This window comes from Ipomoea triloba, chromosome 7 (assembly GCF_003576645.1).
Source record: "Ipomoea triloba cultivar NCNSP0323 chromosome 7, ASM357664v1".
NCBI classification, from domain to species: Eukaryota; Viridiplantae; Streptophyta; class Magnoliopsida; order Solanales; family Convolvulaceae; genus Ipomoea; species Ipomoea triloba.
The window spans coordinates 21,401,518-21,420,222 of NC_044922.1; the positions used below are offsets into that span (position 1 = coordinate 21,401,518).

The 18,705-nt window shown below is 34.3% G+C and overlaps 1 protein-coding gene across 1 annotated transcript; it reads left to right on the forward strand.

Annotated features, from left to right (window-relative positions):
* Positions 1–8,880: 8,880 nt before the first annotated feature.
* LOC116025025 (protein EARLY FLOWERING 4-like) lies at positions 8,881–10,009 on the forward strand. The gene has a single exon (XM_031266081.1). It carries the CDS (start codon positions 9,311–9,313, stop codon positions 9,692–9,694), a length of 384 nt encoding a protein of 127 aa, XP_031121941.1. The 5' UTR covers positions 8,881–9,310; the 3' UTR covers positions 9,695–10,009.
* The last annotated feature ends 8,696 nt before the right edge of the window (positions 10,010–18,705 follow it).

Consider the following 18,705-nt stretch of genomic DNA (forward strand, 5'->3'; position numbering starts at 1 on the left):
TTTTTTTTTTTTTTTTTTTTTTTGTCTGCAATCACTAATGAATGTGCTGAGTAAACATCACTTTTATGTAATAGTCTTGTTAAAGTTTGTGTCTGTAATCACTATTGAATGTGCTATGAGTAAACATCACTTTTGTGTAATAGTCTTATTAAAGTCGTACGTACTTTCCATTGCTGGTATATGATGCTGCAAAAGTTCTTGTGACCCCCACAACATGTATATATATTGTTTTGGGGGTTTCTATAACATAATATTGTTTGTATATGTATATATACATGTTTTTCTATTTAAATTTAGTTGCAGAGCAAGGCCAAAAGGGTTCTCAAGTGAGAGAATTCTCATCTATAGATTCATAAGTGGGCAACCTAACTAATTAGTGAATCTACTTTTTGGTTTGAAGATTAATCATTCTTCGATACTGAAATTCTTATTGAATTCAATGTTAATAGTGTTATAAATACATTATTGGTGACCATTACACTTGAGACTCTTCATTTGCATTTTACTTATTATATTGTTTATGTTAAGGATATGAAAGGTTGTATGCATTAGTATAAATTGAAAGTGAAGGCTTAATGAAATGGAGATCACATATTGTTGTGCTCTACATCCTATGTCCTTCTCCTCCTTTTACTTCTCTACACTACACACACCCACACGCACGTGCGCGCGCGCGCGCACACACACACACACACATATATATATATATATAATCTCCGGGCAATTATCGTGCAATCATCACGCGAGGACTGAACTAATTGATATACCAAATTACAGCATGTTATCAACACGAATTGTCAACATACTCCCAGATGAACGGTATGCTCGGTTGTGTTAACGGAGGGTGAGAGTGAAAAAGAGAAAGAGAAAAAAGAAGAGGGGGAATTGAAGCCGCTATCGAATCATCTTGAGTATGTTTATTTTGGGAAGGAGAAATACCTTCCCGTGGTTATTGCGGCCGATCTTTCGAAAGACGACAAAGAGAAACTTGTGAATGTTTTGAAAGAGAATAGAGAAGCCATTGGGTGGAGGTTGGCCGACCTAAAACGAATCAATCCGGCAGTTTGTACACATAAAATTTTGTTAGAAGAAGAGTTGAAGCCGGTAGCTCAACCACAGAGGAGACTCAACCCGAATACCTTTGAAGTATTAAAGAATGAGGTCATCAAGCTAATGGATGTGGGGATGATATACCCCATCTCGGATAGTACGTGGGTTAGCCCAACCCACGTAGTGCCAAAGAAGGGATGTATTACGGTAGTTGGGAACGTGAAGAAAGAATTGATTCCAACAAGAAAAGTGACAGGGCGGCGTGTGTGCATTGATTACAGAAAATTGAATGAGGCCACCCGGAAAGACCACTTCCCTCTACCATTTATAGATCAAATGATTGAAAAAGTGAGTGGCTACGGTTACTATTGCTTTCTAGACGGCATGAGTGGTTATTTCCAGATTCCCGTAGTACTTAGGATCAAGAGAAAATCACTTTAACATGTCCATTTGGTACCTTTGCGTATAGAAGAATGCCTTTTTGTCTTTGCAATGCTTCAACCACCTTCATGCGTTGCATGATAGCACTCTTCGAAGACTTTATAGGTGACTTTATGGAAGTCTTTATGGACGACTTTACCATCTTTGGGGAAACATTTGATAGTTGCCTAATGAATTTGAAAAAGGTCCTCAAGCGATGTCAAAAGATGAATTTAGCACTCTCATGAGATAAGTGCTATTACATGGTCAAGGAGGGCATAGTATTGGGACACAAGGTCTGGAAGAAAGGGATTGAGGTGGACCGGGCCAAAACCGCGGTGATTGAGACATTGCCATCCCCGCACAATGTCACATCATTGAGGAGCTTTCTCGGACATGTGGGGTTTTACCGCTGATTTATTAAGGATTTCTCCAAAGTGGCAAGACCACTCACTAGACAACTTGAGAAAGATAGCTTGTTTGTAATGAATGAAGAATGTATACAAGTGTTTGAAAATTTGAAAAGTGCTATGATGAACACACCAATTCTTGTGGGGCCGAAATGGAATCAACTGTTTGAACTTATGTGCGACGCAAGTAATTTTGCTATTGGAGTTGTGTTGGAGTGTGTAGGGTGTATTTATATGTGTATTTTCACTTATTTATTATTTTCTTTGATGTTTCATCTAATTTTTATTATTAGAATTAAAATTTATTATTAGAATTAAAATGCAATAATTTGTTGTATGTAAGTATGTAACATTTTATAATAATATTTGTTTTAGTTAATACGAAGGGGTAGAATATATTTATATTTTAAATTTTATTTGATTAAATATTTTCTTTTAGTGTATGATAGTATTTGATTTTGGATCAAATGTGGTTAAAGGATCTTTTCAAAAATGTCATTTTTGTATGGTTGAGAGTTAAAGGTTTAACCAAAATATTACCTTGCAAAATTTATTATTTTATTTATGAGCAAAAATTATTCAAACTAAATATTTTTCAAGTTATGGAAGCTATGTTGAAATTGTGAAAATTGCGAGTATGCTATTTGGATTATATTTATGTTGAGGAGTGCCCGCTAGGAACAATCCTCGAGTACTAGGGCACTATGGTGTGTCCTGTTGAAGCGGGTCTACTGTGTACCCTAATGTACGGAGTAGTTTGTAGAAACATATCCTGGCTACTAGGGCTGGTAACTTCTCGGTGGGGCTTGAAATCCTCACTCGGAGTGTGCACACTTAAGGTTAGAGTCATGTTTCCATTGGAATGAGAATTTTGCGGAGTGTTCAACGTGGAGCTATTCACTAGGGCCTAAGTATAAAGGACCCTGTTCCATTTGTGTATGTGGTATGCTTCCATATGTTTTTACTATATTATATCTATAACTGATTTTTGAAGCAAAAGCAATGCAACCGGGTTTTGAAAGTTTTGGAAAAGTATTTTCTTTTCTAAAATTATTTTAAGGGCAAGTAGTCCCTTACTTAGCAAAGTTTTGCTAGCCCTGTTTTGTGGTTTAGCCTTAGCACTTAGGTTGGTTGGTTGCGCTGCCTAAGTGTGGCGGTAATACCTTCAATTAAGTTTTGCCGCAATGATCTTAGTGAATTAGTAAGAAAGAAAAAAAATAGGTCGTTTTTTGGGTGTTACAATTTCCATTTTTGCATTATTGTTCTTATCAAAAGCAGGCGTCTTCTTAGCAGATTCAGTAAGCCTTTTCTTGTCAGATGCAACCTAACAGAAAAAAATCATAGATTTAAAGTACACTCACTAATTTCTCCCCCTGCCCATGGGAACTTTAAAAAAATCATATATGAAATACTCCGTATGAATTTTGCCCGGCCTTTTCTGGTTTCTAAATAAACATATGAAATATGAATTTTAAACCCATAGGGTTGTCATAGGGAAGGAGTATTTATGGCATTCTAGCTCATTGAATTGGTTTACATAAATAATATGTAAAATAACTTGATACTCACTACCAAAACAACAAAAACCACATCGCTTTTGCATCTTTAAGCCAACTTAATAAGGCATAATTATACTAGAAATATTATACAATGCACAAAAACCTTTTACCAAACTTTAATTTCAAGTATATTCATGACAACAGTTTAAAGGGGAAAATAGGTCACAGTTATCATTATGCATTTCATTCTAAAATAGTCTCAGGTAACAAGAGGAGAGCCTTCAAAAACAGAAAGGGAGGCCATTTAAGTTTATCCTTTCCTCACTGGCAGATCTCAAATTTTCACTGCTGAAAAGTAAACAGATATAATATAATGAACATGCATAGATTAGCATATTTTAGAAACCACAGCACCTACTAATAACATTTGTAAGAATTCTGAATAACACCAATTATTATGATGAGTATTTACTAACACACTAAAAGGAACATTAGTACATGACTATCAGCTCCAGTATTCTACCTCTGACAGGAGGGCACAAGCAAAGAAAGAGTTTTTTCCCAAAATGGTCCCTCGACTATTGCTCATTCTCAATTTTGCATTTCGACTTTCAATTGCACCTAATGTGGTCCCTCGACTTTCAAAAACTCACCCAATTTGGTCCTCCGTTACATATTCCGTCAAATCAGTGTTAAAATAGAGGGCATTGTCGTCCATTTACCTATTGTTAGCCTAATAAACATTTAGAAATAGTTTAGGGACCATTTTGAGAATAGTCGAGGGACCATTTTGAGAATAGTCAAGGGACCATTTTGGGAAAAACTATTTTATTTATTTCATTTTTGTTTATTTTCATTTTTTAGACTCTATAAAATTAGAATTTCTATACATTTTTTTCTTACAAATATAAATAGTTAAAATCGCGCAATCCAATCTCAAAATTTTTAACTTTCTTTACAGACTTTTCCCCTCTAAATATACAAACTATTCCTATGAAGTTTTACAATAAGTTCCATAAATTTCATAAATACTCATATACTTCTTTTTTATTTTTTTATTTTTTTTTATGTTCATAGACAATCAATCACTATGTAGTATCACATTAAATATTGCTTTTACCGTTGAAAATAATATTTTTTTTTTCAAGCGTAGACACCCAAAGAGTGTAAAATGTAGGGAAAATATTGGACCAAAAGGTAAATTTTTCTAGTAAACTTATCAGGTGAGCCGAAAAGTNGGAGTGTTCAACGTGGAGCTATTCACTAGGGCCTAAGTATAAAGGACCCTGTTCCATTTGTGTATGTGGTATGCTTCCATATGTTTTTACTATATTATATCTATAACTGATTTTTGAAGCAAAAGCAATGCAACCGGGTTTTGAAAGTTTTGGAAAAGTATTTTCTTTTCTAAAATTATTTTAAGGGCAAGTAGTCCCTTACTTAGCAAAGTTTTGCTAGCCCTGTTTTGTGGTTTAGCCTTAGCACTTAGGTTGGTTGGTTGCGCTGCCTAAGTGTGGCGGTAATACCTTCAATTAAGTTTTGCCGCAATGATCTTAGTGAATTAGTAAGAAAGAAAAAAAATAGGTCGTTTTTTGGGTGTTACAATTTCCATTTTTGCATTATTGTTCTTATCAAAAGCAGGCGTCTTCTTAGCAGATTCAGTAAGCCTTTTCTTGTCAGATGCAACCTAACAGAAAAAAATCATAGATTTAAAGTACACTCACTAATTTCTCCCCCTGCCCATGGGAACTTTAAAAAAATCATATATGAAATACTCCGTATGAATTTTGCCCGGCCTTTTCTGGTTTCTAAATAAACATATGAAATATGAATTTTAAACCCATAGGGTTGTCATAGGGAAGGAGTATTTATGGCATTCTAGCTCATTGAATTGGTTTACATAAATAATATGTAAAATAACTTGATACTCACTACCAAAACAACAAAAACCACATCGCTTTTGCATCTTTAAGCCAACTTAATAAGGCATAATTATACTAGAAATATTATACAATGCACAAAAACCTTTTACCAAACTTTAATTTCAAGTATATTCATGACAACAGTTTAAAGGGGAAAATAGGTCACAGTTATCATTATGCATTTCATTCTAAAATAGTCTCAGGTAACAAGAGGAGAGCCTTCAAAAACAGAAAGGGAGGCCATTTAAGTTTATCCTTTCCTCACTGGCAGATCTCAAATTTTCACTGCTGAAAAGTAAACAGATATAATATAATGAACATGCATAGATTAGCATATTTTAGAAACCACAGCACCTACTAATAACATTTGTAAGAATTCTGAATAACACCAATTATTATGATGAGTATTTACTAACACACTAAAAGGAACATTAGTACATGACTATCAGCTCCAGTATTCTACCTCTGACAGGAGGGCACAAGCAAAGAAAGAGTTTTTTCCCAAAATGGTCCCTCGACTATTGCTCATTCTCAATTTTGCATTTCGACTTTCAATTGCACCTAATGTGGTCCCTCGACTTTCAAAAACTCACCCAATTTGGTCCTCCGTTACATATTCCGTCAAATCAGTGTTAAAATAGAGGGCATTGTCGTCCATTTACCTATTGTTAGCCTAATAAACATTTAGAAATAGTTTAGGGACCATTTTGAGAATAGTCGAGGGACCATTTTGAGAATAGTCAAGGGACCATTTTGGGAAAAACTATTTTATTTATTTCATTTTTGTTTATTTTCATTTTTTAGACTCTATAAAATTAGAATTTCTATACATTTTTTTCTTACAAATATAAATAGTTAAAATCGCGCAATCCAATCTCAAAATTTTTAACTTTCTTTACAGACTTTTCCCCTCTAAATATACAAACTATTCCTATGAAGTTTTACAATAAGTTCCATAAATTTCATAAATACTCATATACTTCTTTTTTATTTTTTTATTTTTTTTTATGTTCATAGACAATCAATCACTATGTAGTATCACATTAAATATTGCTTTTACCGTTGAAAATAATATTTTTTTTTTCAAGCGTAGACACCCAAAGAGTGTAAAATGTAGGGAAAATATTGGACCAAAAGGTAAATTTTTCTAGTAAACTTATCAGGTGAGCCGAAAAAAAGGTAAATTTTTCTAGTAAACTTATCAGGTGAGCCGAAAAGTAAAATAATTTTTCTAGTAAACTTATCAGGTGAGCCGAAAAGTAAAATCTCGTCAATGTTTCTGCAATATTTTGAGCCGAAAAGTAAAATCTCGTCAATGTTTCTGCAATATTTTGAGCCGAAAAGTAAAATCTCGTCAATGTTTCTGCAATATTTTTTGTATTTGATTTCGAAGTAATTATTAAATTTTATATTAATTTACATTATTTAAGATATTGTATGACATCTTTTATATGTTTTTCTCTTTTTTTTTTTATTAATTATTAATTATTAAGGCAAGTATAATTTATTTTGTAATGTGGACACATTATTTTTAATAATTTTGATTTAATTAAATTATGCTTTAATTATAAAAATCCTAACTAATAATTTTAGTATATTACACGAGACACAATAATTATTATAAATAATGTTTAATAATTGATTAATTGTCAATTTGTATTCAACAATAAAATTTATAGTTAATTTGTAAGTCAATCATAAAATCTTTTGTGCTGTGGGCNATTTTAACACTGATTTGACGGAATATGTAACGGAGGACCAAATTGGGTGAGTTTTTGAAAGTCGAGGGACCACATTAGGTGCAATTAAAAGTCGAAATGCAAAATTGAGAATGAGCAATAGTCGAGGGACCATTTTGAGAAAAAACTCAGCAAACAAATATACCACACTACTGTGATGCCACCGCCACCTCAAATATAGCACAATAAGACTAATATTCAATATAAATCAACAAAAACTCAAAATAAATTTCTTAAAATATCAAATATAGCACAATAACAATAATATTTGAAATAAATCAACAAAAAAAATAGAAATAAATTAAATAGAAAACAAATTTAAAAAAAAAAAACTTACCATAGAAGTGGAGGAACCGGTGGTGGAGGTCGCGAGCAGAGGCTTCGGGGTCACAAGTAGAGGCTTCAGATCTGTTTGGCGGTCGTCGGTGAAGGTGGCAATTGGCGTCGGTGAGGATGGCTGCTTTGGCGGTGACGTTGGGGGCGGTGACTGAACGCGGCGTTGTTCTATCCTGCCACATCTGTTTGGCGATCATCAGTGGTGGTGCCGTTTGGCGTAGGCGAGGATGGGTGCTTCGGCGGTCGTTGCTGTGGCGGAGAAGAGGGCGACGACTGAACAACAAGGAAGAAATGGTGGGTGGCGGCAGAGGGTGGTTGTTGTGGGTTGCGATGGGGTACTTTTTGCGGCACCCATAGGGAGTGGGTGTCTCGGAAACTTATATATTATTTTAATATATAATTTTCTGCGGCACCCTCAAGGAGTGGGTGTTGTCGAAAGTAGACACGTTTTTTTTTTTTCGAATCTACTACACCTAACAAAGGTGTAGTGTATTCTTATGTGTTTATTTATGATATTGCCATTATATTTATTTATTTTAACTATATAGATAGATGTAGTGGAAAGTCATATTTATATTCTCAATTTTGTAGTAGTGATTAATGTTAGCTTGGTGTTCAAGGCAGTAAACAAGAAGTTGTAGAAGTGCTGAGTTAGTGAACTAGCACTTGGTTGTTCACTATTGTATTTAGATGATTGACATAGTGAATTCTTCTTGGAGATAGAAGTAGAGAGAAATAGAATGATTACATCATGTTCGAACCACTATTAATTTCGTTTCTCTACTTTACTATATGCATTAACCATCTAAATATTCACAATAATCTAATTCTTTGAGCATTACACTTTAAATACATTTATTCCGTTGTTCATTCTAAGTTATAATCTTTGAAGTATTGAACATATTTCATACTCATATGATTAAATTTTTATTATCTTAGAGCTAATCTTTTATATTGTGTAAAAAACTAAAAAAATTTGAATAGTCTATGCACTAATGCAAATAACATAGTTAAGAGTAAAATACAAATAATTCATTATTGTTAAATTTGTTTTTAAAGTCTTAATTATGTTACTAGCCTCAGCTTAAAATCATAATTATAGTATATGCAAATGATTTTTTTTTTTATATTTATTCTGGTTACCATATTAAAGCAATAATTTGTTAGACAAAAAAAGTGATTTGAAATATTTATTTTGCTCATATTTTTAACAATTCAAATATCCATTTAACATAAAAGGAGAAAACGTGTCACTTTTAAAATATTTAGAGAACTGTTGTGAATACATAAAAAATTTAGGAAAAAACACAATAAGTATATAATTCAAGAAAAAAAATTATTTTTTCAAAATATAAACTCTGGGAGTAAGATATTTTGGCGCGTGGCGACGCACAAAACAGAAAAGTGAAACCATGGGCTCCGTATTTAGTGGAAGATATTTTGGATATGGAATAATGGAAATATCTGGTAAAGGTGATGACCCAATAACATTTTCCATTTTGATCCCTTTGCACTTTTGCTCCCAAGATATTTATTTTTATATTCAGAAAATACAAATATCTTTCCCAGTAGCCCAGATTCTCGAGTCCACCTCTCCAACGCATTCAACGGTCCCATTACTCTCCGCGACAGACCAATCCCTGATTCCCACGCCTACGCTTCACACCCCTCGGCATCATTCCTACGAAAATGCTCGCCATTTACGAGCTCGGCAGTTCCTTCCTCCGTTACCGCCGTCCGTCAATTCTCTCTCCATAAAACCAGATGAATTTGATTCTCCTTTTTTTTTTTTTCGTTTTTTAATTAATTTTCCCCCAAAAAGCTTGAAAAATCGAATATTATCGATAAATATCTACCTATATATATAGATATATGTATGTATCGTAAGTACATACACTTGAGGCCGGAGTGGTGGTGAGTGGTGGAGTTGGAGCATGGAGAACACGTCACGAGCCCTAAAGAAGCAATCGAAACGAAGCATCGGAGGAGGAAGCCGTTTCAGTGGCGGGAGGAAGCAATACGAGAGCGAAAAGGAAGAGGGAGAGGAAGGCGGCGGCGAGGAGTGTGATCAGGAGGCGTGGGAGACGCTGAGCAAGAGTTTCCGAGATGTTCAGACGGTGCTGGATCAGAACCGGAATCTGATTCAGCAGGTCAACGAGAACCACCAGTCGAAGCTTCCAGATAACATCTCCAGGAACGTGGATCTGATTCGAGAGATCAACGGGAATATCTCCAAAGTCGTTGGAATGTATTCCGATCTCTCCGTCAATTTCTCCGGCATCGTTCACCAGCGCCGCTCTGGAGGCCGGGAAGAGTAGCAATCACACCGATCGAGCTCAGTCCTCACTGGTCAACTTACCTGATTTGGAAACTACAGTACGTAATCTTCGCTTCAATTGGATGACTTTTTCTTTCACTTTTACGCTTTAAGCTAAGGTCTTCGAGTCTGTACTAGTCCATTGTTTCTTTTCTGAATAAGGTTGTTGAATTGTTGTTGTATATTGTCACATAATTGGTATCTATGTGTCCAACACTGTTCGTTCAATTTGGACGGTAAATCAGTAAATGTGATGCTCCATTGTACGTCTTCTGTGTAATCTTATTGACGTTTGTTTTGTCTGCCGCACTGCTAACTTATCTTCATTCACTGCTGCCAGCAACATGATTAAAGTATTTGTGCTTTGAGCATCACTATAGAGTATGGATTCCTTTACGGCTACTCAGTTGTCTAATTAAGGGTGTTTGGTTGGGTGGAAAACTTTTTTGAAGGAAATTTTTTTTTATATAAATTTGAAGAAAATTGGATTTTCCTATGTTTGATTTATGGAAAACATTTTTTCATTGGAAAAAGTTTTTTTTTTTTCAAGAATGAGGAAAACTTTTTTGGTATGTCATCCTAAGTATTTTGTTTTTCGTGAAAAACTAGTATGACAATTTTGTCTCCACCACACTTTATTAATTACTCTTATTATGCTGTAAATAATTATATGTGAACATTATTAGAGATAATATATTATGATTATACATCTTCATCCTATATAGTATGTTTTTTTTTTTTTTTGAAAACATATAGTATGTTAGTTATATTGAAACTTTGTATTTGTTGTATAGAGTTAATAACCATTTTGGTCCATTGACTATAGCGTAATACTTGATTTTGTCTCATAGAATTAAAAGTACCCAATTTAGTCCTCTAACTTGTAAAATATACTCAATTTGGTCCTCCGTTACAATTTCCATCCATCAGCCGTTATAAAGGGGGGGCAAAACCGTCATTTTCAATAGTCGAGGGACCAAAATGGGTACTTAATAGTCGAGGGACCAAAATGAGTATTTATTATTATTATTATTATTATTATTATTATTATTATTATTGGGACAATGTCTCTTAGTTTAGTTTTATATATCAACGCTAGGGGTGTGTAATCTATTAACCGAACCGTTTTAACCAAAGTTTTTAAAACTTTAACCGTTAACCGAACTGAATTGAATTTTTTCTGGACTAATCGGTCGGTTAATAGATTAACCGAACTTTTTAAAGCTAAAGTTCTAAATCCTAAAAATAATACCTATAATAATAAATTCAATTAAAATAATACATATAGTAATAAATCCATAAGAAAATATACAAAAATAATATCATAAAAACATTACAAATTTATAGAGCTAGATTTTACATATTAGATTATATATTTATTTATATATATGTTTAAAATTTCGGTTAATCGTTCGGTTGACCGACAATTTCGAACCCAATTAACCGTTAATCGAAATTTTAAAAAACTTTTTTAACGATTAACCGAACTGAAAAAGTTCAGTTAAAAACGGTTAACCGACACTTTCGAACCCAATTAATCATTAATTAAATTTTTAGAAAACCGTGAACCATTAACCGAACCCAATTAACCGTTAATCGAAATTAAAAAAAAAAAACATTTAGCCATTAACCCAACCAAAAAAGTTCAGTTAAACAATGGTTAACCGTTCGGTTTGGTTAATGGTTAAAGGTTTTTTAAAATTTTAACTAAGCTTTTTAAAATTTTGATTCAATGGTTTGGTTAATAGTTAAAGGTTTTTTAAAATTTCAATTAACGGTTAATTGGGTTCGAAATTGTCGGTTAACTATTTTGAACTGAACTTTTTCGGTTCGGTTACTGGTTAAAGATTTTCTAAAATTTCGATTAACAATTAATTAGGTTCGAATTTGTCGGTTAACCAAAATTATATATATATATTTTGAGTACTACTGACTTTCTCAACCTACTAAAGCACAAAGAGTCAGCATTGCCTCCACTGAGACTCGAACCCACCTCGTTCACATAGGGGTGCAACCGGGTGCCACTAGACGACAAGGTCATTGGCATATATATATATATAATCTAATATGTAAAATCTCTATAAATTTGTAATGTTTTTATGATATTGTTTTTCTATATTTTCTTATGGATTTATTATTATATGTATTATTTTAATTAGATTTATTATAATAGGTATTATTTTTAGGATTTAGAACTTTAGCTTTAAAAAGTTCGGTTAATCTGTTAACCGACCGATTAATCGAAAACAATTTCAATTCGGCTCGATTAACGGTTAAAGTTTTAAATACTTTGGTTAAAATGGTTCGATTAATAGATTACACACCCTTAGTGTTGATATACAAAACTAAACTAAGAGATATTGTCCCAATAATAATAATAATAATAATAATAATAATAATAATAATAATAATAATAAGTACCCATTTTGGTCCCTCGACTATTGAAAATAACGGTTTTGCCCCTCTATATAACGGCTGGTGGATAAAATTGTAACGAAGGACCAAATTGAGTATAATTTTACAAGTTAGAGGACTAAATTGGGTGCTTTTAATTCCATGGGACAAAATCAAGTATTACGCTATAGTCGAGGGACCAAATTGGGTATTAACTCTTGTTGTATATATTAGAATGAGAATGATTAAAAAAAGATTAATGATTTTCTTTCTGTATTTTCCCGTGTTTTCTTTATCTTACTCTGTCTCTTACGGTTGGTTTTACGGCCATGAGGTAACCATACAATGGGCCAACACTATTGTAAGACGAGAGAACTTATTAAGTAAAAGCACAAGAACAATTAGACAGAGTAATTGTACTTGCATTAAAATCAAAACACTTTACAATGTGAATCCAGGGGTTATTTATACATGACTAATAAGTCTTGAGAAGGAAATAAGGAAGAAATTAATAAATTCGACTTCAGGAAAGTTACTTAAACTACCAAAATCGCCATAAATACTACCTAATATAAATTAGGAACAAATCCCGCCAAATTCGCAAAGATTCCCGCAAATCCACGATTCGTTGCCTCTGGGTGTTGCACCTAGTTTAGCACTGCGACCAGACGTCCTACGTAAGGTGGGCTGCTCAGGCACTCGTTCCCTACCCATCTATTGGAAAAAGGGGGTCTGTTAACGGGCTCCAAATACCGGGGCTCTCCAGGCTAGGTACCCTTCTCGGGGCTATACATCACTAGTCCCTCACTTTCCTGAGCTCTTGCAGAGCAGCGACTTGAGAAAGTAAACAAACAAGTATTCTTCCTGCTTTCGCACTACCTACCAGATGGCAGTCTTCATCTTTTCAATCTTGCAATGCAGCTAAGTACAAATACGCAACCAGTCGGGTCAAGTCATTGGCCACGACCTTCCACCTTCTCCAACTAGTTTCACTTTTCCAAACTGGTTCCGCAAAGGTCACTGTCAATTTGGTGTAATTATTACACCTCCTTGACTCCCGCTAGTTATCTTTTTTAAAAAAATAACCATCTTGTCAACTGTTACGTCTGCATGCCATTCGTCCAATGCCCTCCACGTTTCACCATCAGGGCAGCCAGCCTCTCCTATATAAACTCCCTCAACCCTTTCTAATGCGAACCTCATTGGCCCGATCTTCTTTCCATGCTCTAATTTAAGGAATATTTTGAAATGGTTTACTAGGCTAGGTGAAATCGAATTTGGAGGTTTAACTTGGGCAAGGAAAAGGGCTAATTTTTTGGTTTTGATAAGTCGTTGGCCACATCGGATTGTATGGTGATACGTAGGAGTAGAAACGATGCAAAAAGTGAAGTTCTACACTTGATAAAACATGTTTGCCATGCCCAACTCATGGTCGAACTCATCTCGAGTTCAAGAAAATACTCAGTTTCCTAACTCAAAAATTCTTAACACTATATTTCATTTGGCATGCAGTTGCATTACATAGTCATTAACAAGCACATTACAATCACATGAATGGGATAATTATTAAGTATATGATAAACTAATCCTAACGAACAAACTAAGATAAACATGAAAATTAATATAATTCTAACAAACTAAGTCTAAAATAATCATCCTAATCAATTAATAAAACTAATTCTAAATTATTCTACAACAGTTCTTGTGGCCACAACATTCCCTCTCTCTTTACAAGAATTCATCCTCGAATCCATGTTTCATGCACCATTGAAGCTCCATAAGTATTCATGAAGAAACAACTGTATGCTCTGATAGCAAATGATGCAAACATAGTTGGCCCGATATCTCTTCATGCACAAATTTAATGAATATTTTAAAATGGTTTATTAGGCTAGGTGAAATCGAATTTGGAGGTTTAACTTGGGCTAGGAAAAGGGCTAATTTTTTAGTTCTGATAAGTCCTCAGCCACACTAGGTTATAAGGTAATACGTAGGAGTAGAAACGACGCTAGAAGTGAGGTTCTACACTTCATAAAAACAGGTTTGCCATGACCAACTCATAGCTGAACTCATCTTGAGTTCCATAAAACACTAAGTTTACTTAGTAAAAAATTCTTAAGTCTATATTTCATTTGGTATGCAATGACATTAGATTGCCATTAACAAGCAGATTACAATCACATAAATGAGATTATTATTAAGTGTAGGATAAACTAATCCTAACCAACAAATTAATATAAACCTACAAATTAATATAATTCTAACAAACTAAGTCTAAAATAATCATCCTAATTAATTAATAAAACTAATTATAAAATATTCTATAACAGTTCTTGTGGGCACAACATACCCTCTCTCTTTAAAGGGATTCGCTCTATGAGTCTTCGTGAAGAGACCACCGCGTGCTCCGATACCAAATGATGCAAACATGGTTAGCTCAATATTATCTTCATGCTCTAATTTAAAGAATATTTTAAAATGGTTTATTAGGCTAGGTGAAATCGAATCTGGAGGTTTAACTTTGGCTAGGAAAAGGGCTAATTTTTTTGTTTTGATAAGTCCTCGACCACACTGGGTTATAAGGTGATACGTAGGATTAGAAACGATGCCACAAGTGAGGTTATACACTTCATAAGTCAGGTTTGCCATGACCAACACATGGTCGAACTCACCTCGAGTTTCAAAAATATTCAGTTTTCTAACTCAAAAATTTTAAAGTCTATATTTCATTTGGCATGCAATGACATTAAATAGCCATTAACAAGTAGATTACAATCACATGAATGAGATAATTATTAAGTACAAGATAAACTAATCTTAACCCACAAACTAATATAAACATGAAAATTAATAAAATTTTAACAAAATAAGTGTAAAATAATCATCCTGATAAATTAATAAAACTAGTTCTAAAATATTCTATAACAGTTCACGTGGCCACAAAATTCCCTATCTCTCTTTAGAGGGATTCGTCCTCGAATCCACGTTTCATGCACCATTGAAGCTCCATGAGTTTAAAGGGATTCGCTCTACGAGTCTTCGCGAAGAGACCACCGCGTGCTCCGATACCAAATGATGCGAACCTGGTTGGTACGATCTTCTCTTCATGCTCTAATTTAAAGAATTTAATTTGGCTTATTAGGCTAGGTGAAATCGAATCTGGAGGTTTAACTTGGGCTAGGAAAAGGGCTAAATTTTTTAGTTTTGATAAGTGATGTTGTGGTTTAGTGTGAGGTGGAATGAGTGATAAAACGATGAAGAAGTTCCCCGAGTGTCGTGTTTTCAAGGATGACAAATTGGAATCGAATTACGTGTTGGCATTTAGGATATTAAGAGGCAAGAGTTACAAGAATCACTAGAAAACAAATGAATCATTAAGGAAAAGGTAAGCAATGGTAAAACTAGGGAAAACAATGAAAGAAACAAGGGAATGGATGTCTTGTCTAGGTCTCGTGCTTGACAACACTACGGGAATTCTAGACAATGTGACTCGACCTCAATCAAGGGAGCCCACGGCACCATCACCGGGTGGCGTCACACTCCGGACTCCCGGTTCCTCATTCAGATGGGTATTTTATCGAACACTTGGTCTACCACTCCTCCCGGCCCTCATCCTTTCGAATCAAGGGCGGAGATGTGGTCAATTAGGACTCATGTAGATCCGCTATCGCACAATCTACACTTCCCCTAACTTGGCTACCTATTGTGGCCACAAATAGGCACCGATAAATCCACACATGACATAAGAACCTTAATTCAACATTTCTAGAATCAAATGGACGAATTGTATCAAATCAAGCACAATAACTAGATTGGAACATCCAATCCTCAATCTAAACTAGCAAATCATTGTAAGAATCATAAAAACAAAAGCAAAACATAACAACAATGAAATTGAAATTGGAATTAAAGAAATTGAAAGTAGAGTAGAGATTACCAAGCTATTTGAGACTTCTATTACATTTCCATCTTCAATTCTTCAAATCAAGCTATAGATCTAACTCTAATCCCTACCTAAAGATCTAGAATTAAGAAAAGGGGAAGTTTCCCTAAGCGAAAAGGGAAAGAAAAATCAGATCTAAAAGTGGCGGAGCCCCTCTAAAAATGTTAGGGATTGATTTAAATAGTCACCCAAAGCCAAATTCCATTTTTGCCCTTAATAATGCGCTCCACGCGGGCTCCACGCGTGGACCCTAGGCATGGACCCCTACTGGAATTATTACATGTGTGTTCCACGCGTGGAGGAGAAAAGCCAGCGAAAATTTCATTGTGTACGAGGGGGAGTACGAGCGTACATGTCCTCGTACATAGCGTCTTTCCTTGGCCTCAGGTTTCCTCTAATCCTACAAGAATTGCTTTGGAACACAACAAAATGTAAAGTTTTGCAAGAATGAACACATCAAAGCTTATTATGCACTAATTTGATCACAAATGGGAATAAGTGTTGCATTTAAAGTTCTCAAACTCACTCTTTTCCTAACTACTTTTGGCGCTTATCAAAGTTTCTGCACTTTAAGTATTGCTTGTCCTCAAGCAATTCACAATCTAAACACTAATCATTTAAGCGCCGAAATAGTTATGCAACACAACCAATTGATTGGCCAAGTGATTCTAGGGTGTAATCAATTGGAGAGGGTGAAATCCCCCACACTATCTACCAAAAGTGTTAAACATGTGTCATTCAATTTCAAAAATATGCGAAGGAAGCAAAAATATCTAAAGGTCAAATTCAAGTACAAGAAAACCAATTCACACCTTTTCAAGCATGCAAAACAATAGGGGTTCACCTTTCATTTTGTAAGGGCCTTTAAGCTGATACTCCTAGTGGGAACGATCTGTATACTATAACCAATTGTCCAACCTAAACGCCAAAGCCCTTTTGCGTTAAAATAAATTAGGGTAGTGGCATTGACTGCTCACCACCATGACTTGGGCGGTCACTCTTTCTTCTCAACCCCCTCGGATCACATCATCGGGTACCGGACTTTACATGGAGCCCCTATGCTTTTTCGAAAGTCAGTGCAATGGGTACCCAAAGATTTGCCATGACCAACTCATAGCCGAACTCATCACGAGTTCCATAAAACACTAAGTTTTCTTACTCAAAAATTCTTAACTCTGTATTTCATTTGGTATACAATGACATTAGATTGCCATTAACAAATAGATTACAATAACATAAATGAGATAATTATTAAGTATAGGATAAACTAATGCTAACCAACAAACTAAGATAAACATGAAAATGAATATAATTCTAACAAACTAAGTCTAAAATAATCATCCCAATTAATTAATAAAACTAATTCTAAAATATTCTATAACATTTCTCGTGGCCAAAGCACCAAGTTATCTTAACATAGGACTTAATTGGATAAATAATCAAACTCAAGAACCTAAGTAAGCACAAAAAATGTTGAAGACTAATAAAAGTAAATGAATAGTGTCAATTTTATAAATACTACAAACTTAAAAGGTTACAATAATTATAAAATTAATCCCAAATACTTTTTCACTAAAATTCCCAAACATTAATTAATCCTGATGGGAGACTTTTAATCCCTATATATATATATATATATATAGGGTCGCACTCTCGTGCGAACTACCGCCCAAGTAAGAAATGAGAAAGTTCCACAGCCGTCCACGTGTCTAGATCAACGAATCAGATGCAATTTTAAAAAAATTGACGCGGTGACATTTTCGTAAATAACTGAAACTTTGGTGCACCTAGTTTCACTTACAAATGCACCTAGTTTCACTTACAAGTGCACTTATTTTCACTTACAAGTGCAAGTAATTTACCTTGTTAATATTCATGCACCTATTTTCACAAATATTTTCACTTACAAATGCAAGTAATTTACCTTGTTCACAAATATTTTCACTTACAAATGCAAGTAATTTACCTTGTTAACAAATATTTTCACTTACAAATGCAAGTAATTTACCTTGTTAACAAATATTTTCACTTACAAATGCAAGTAATTTACCTTGTTAAGATTAATGTACCTGGTGCAACCTAGGTGCATCTAATTATAACATTAGGTGCACCTAGTTATAACATTAGGTGCACTTAGTATTGACGCTCAGTATACAATTCACTTGCACCTGTAATACATTTTACTTGCATCTGCAATACATTTTACTTGCACTTGTGCAAATAATTTACTTTGTTAATATTCATGCATCTGGGTGCAACCTATGTGCACCTAGTTATAACATTAGGTGCACTTAGTATTGATGCTCATTGTACAATTTACTTGCACTTGTAATACATTTTACTTGCACGTGTGCACCTATTTTCACTTACATGTGCAAGTAATTTACCTTGTTAACATTTATGCACTTGGGTGCACCTATGTGCACCTAGTTATAACATTACGTGCACCTAGTTATAACGTTAGGTGCAACTACATTCTGGACACGTGGCACGCTGTGATTCGTTCGCAGTTCTCTCCTGGGCGGCCAATACATACCTGAACGCGATTATATATATATATATATATATATATATATATAATTCACTTGCACCTGTAATACATTTTACTTGCATCTGCAATACATTTTACTTGCACTTGTGCAAGTAATTTACTTTGTTAACATTCATGCACCTGG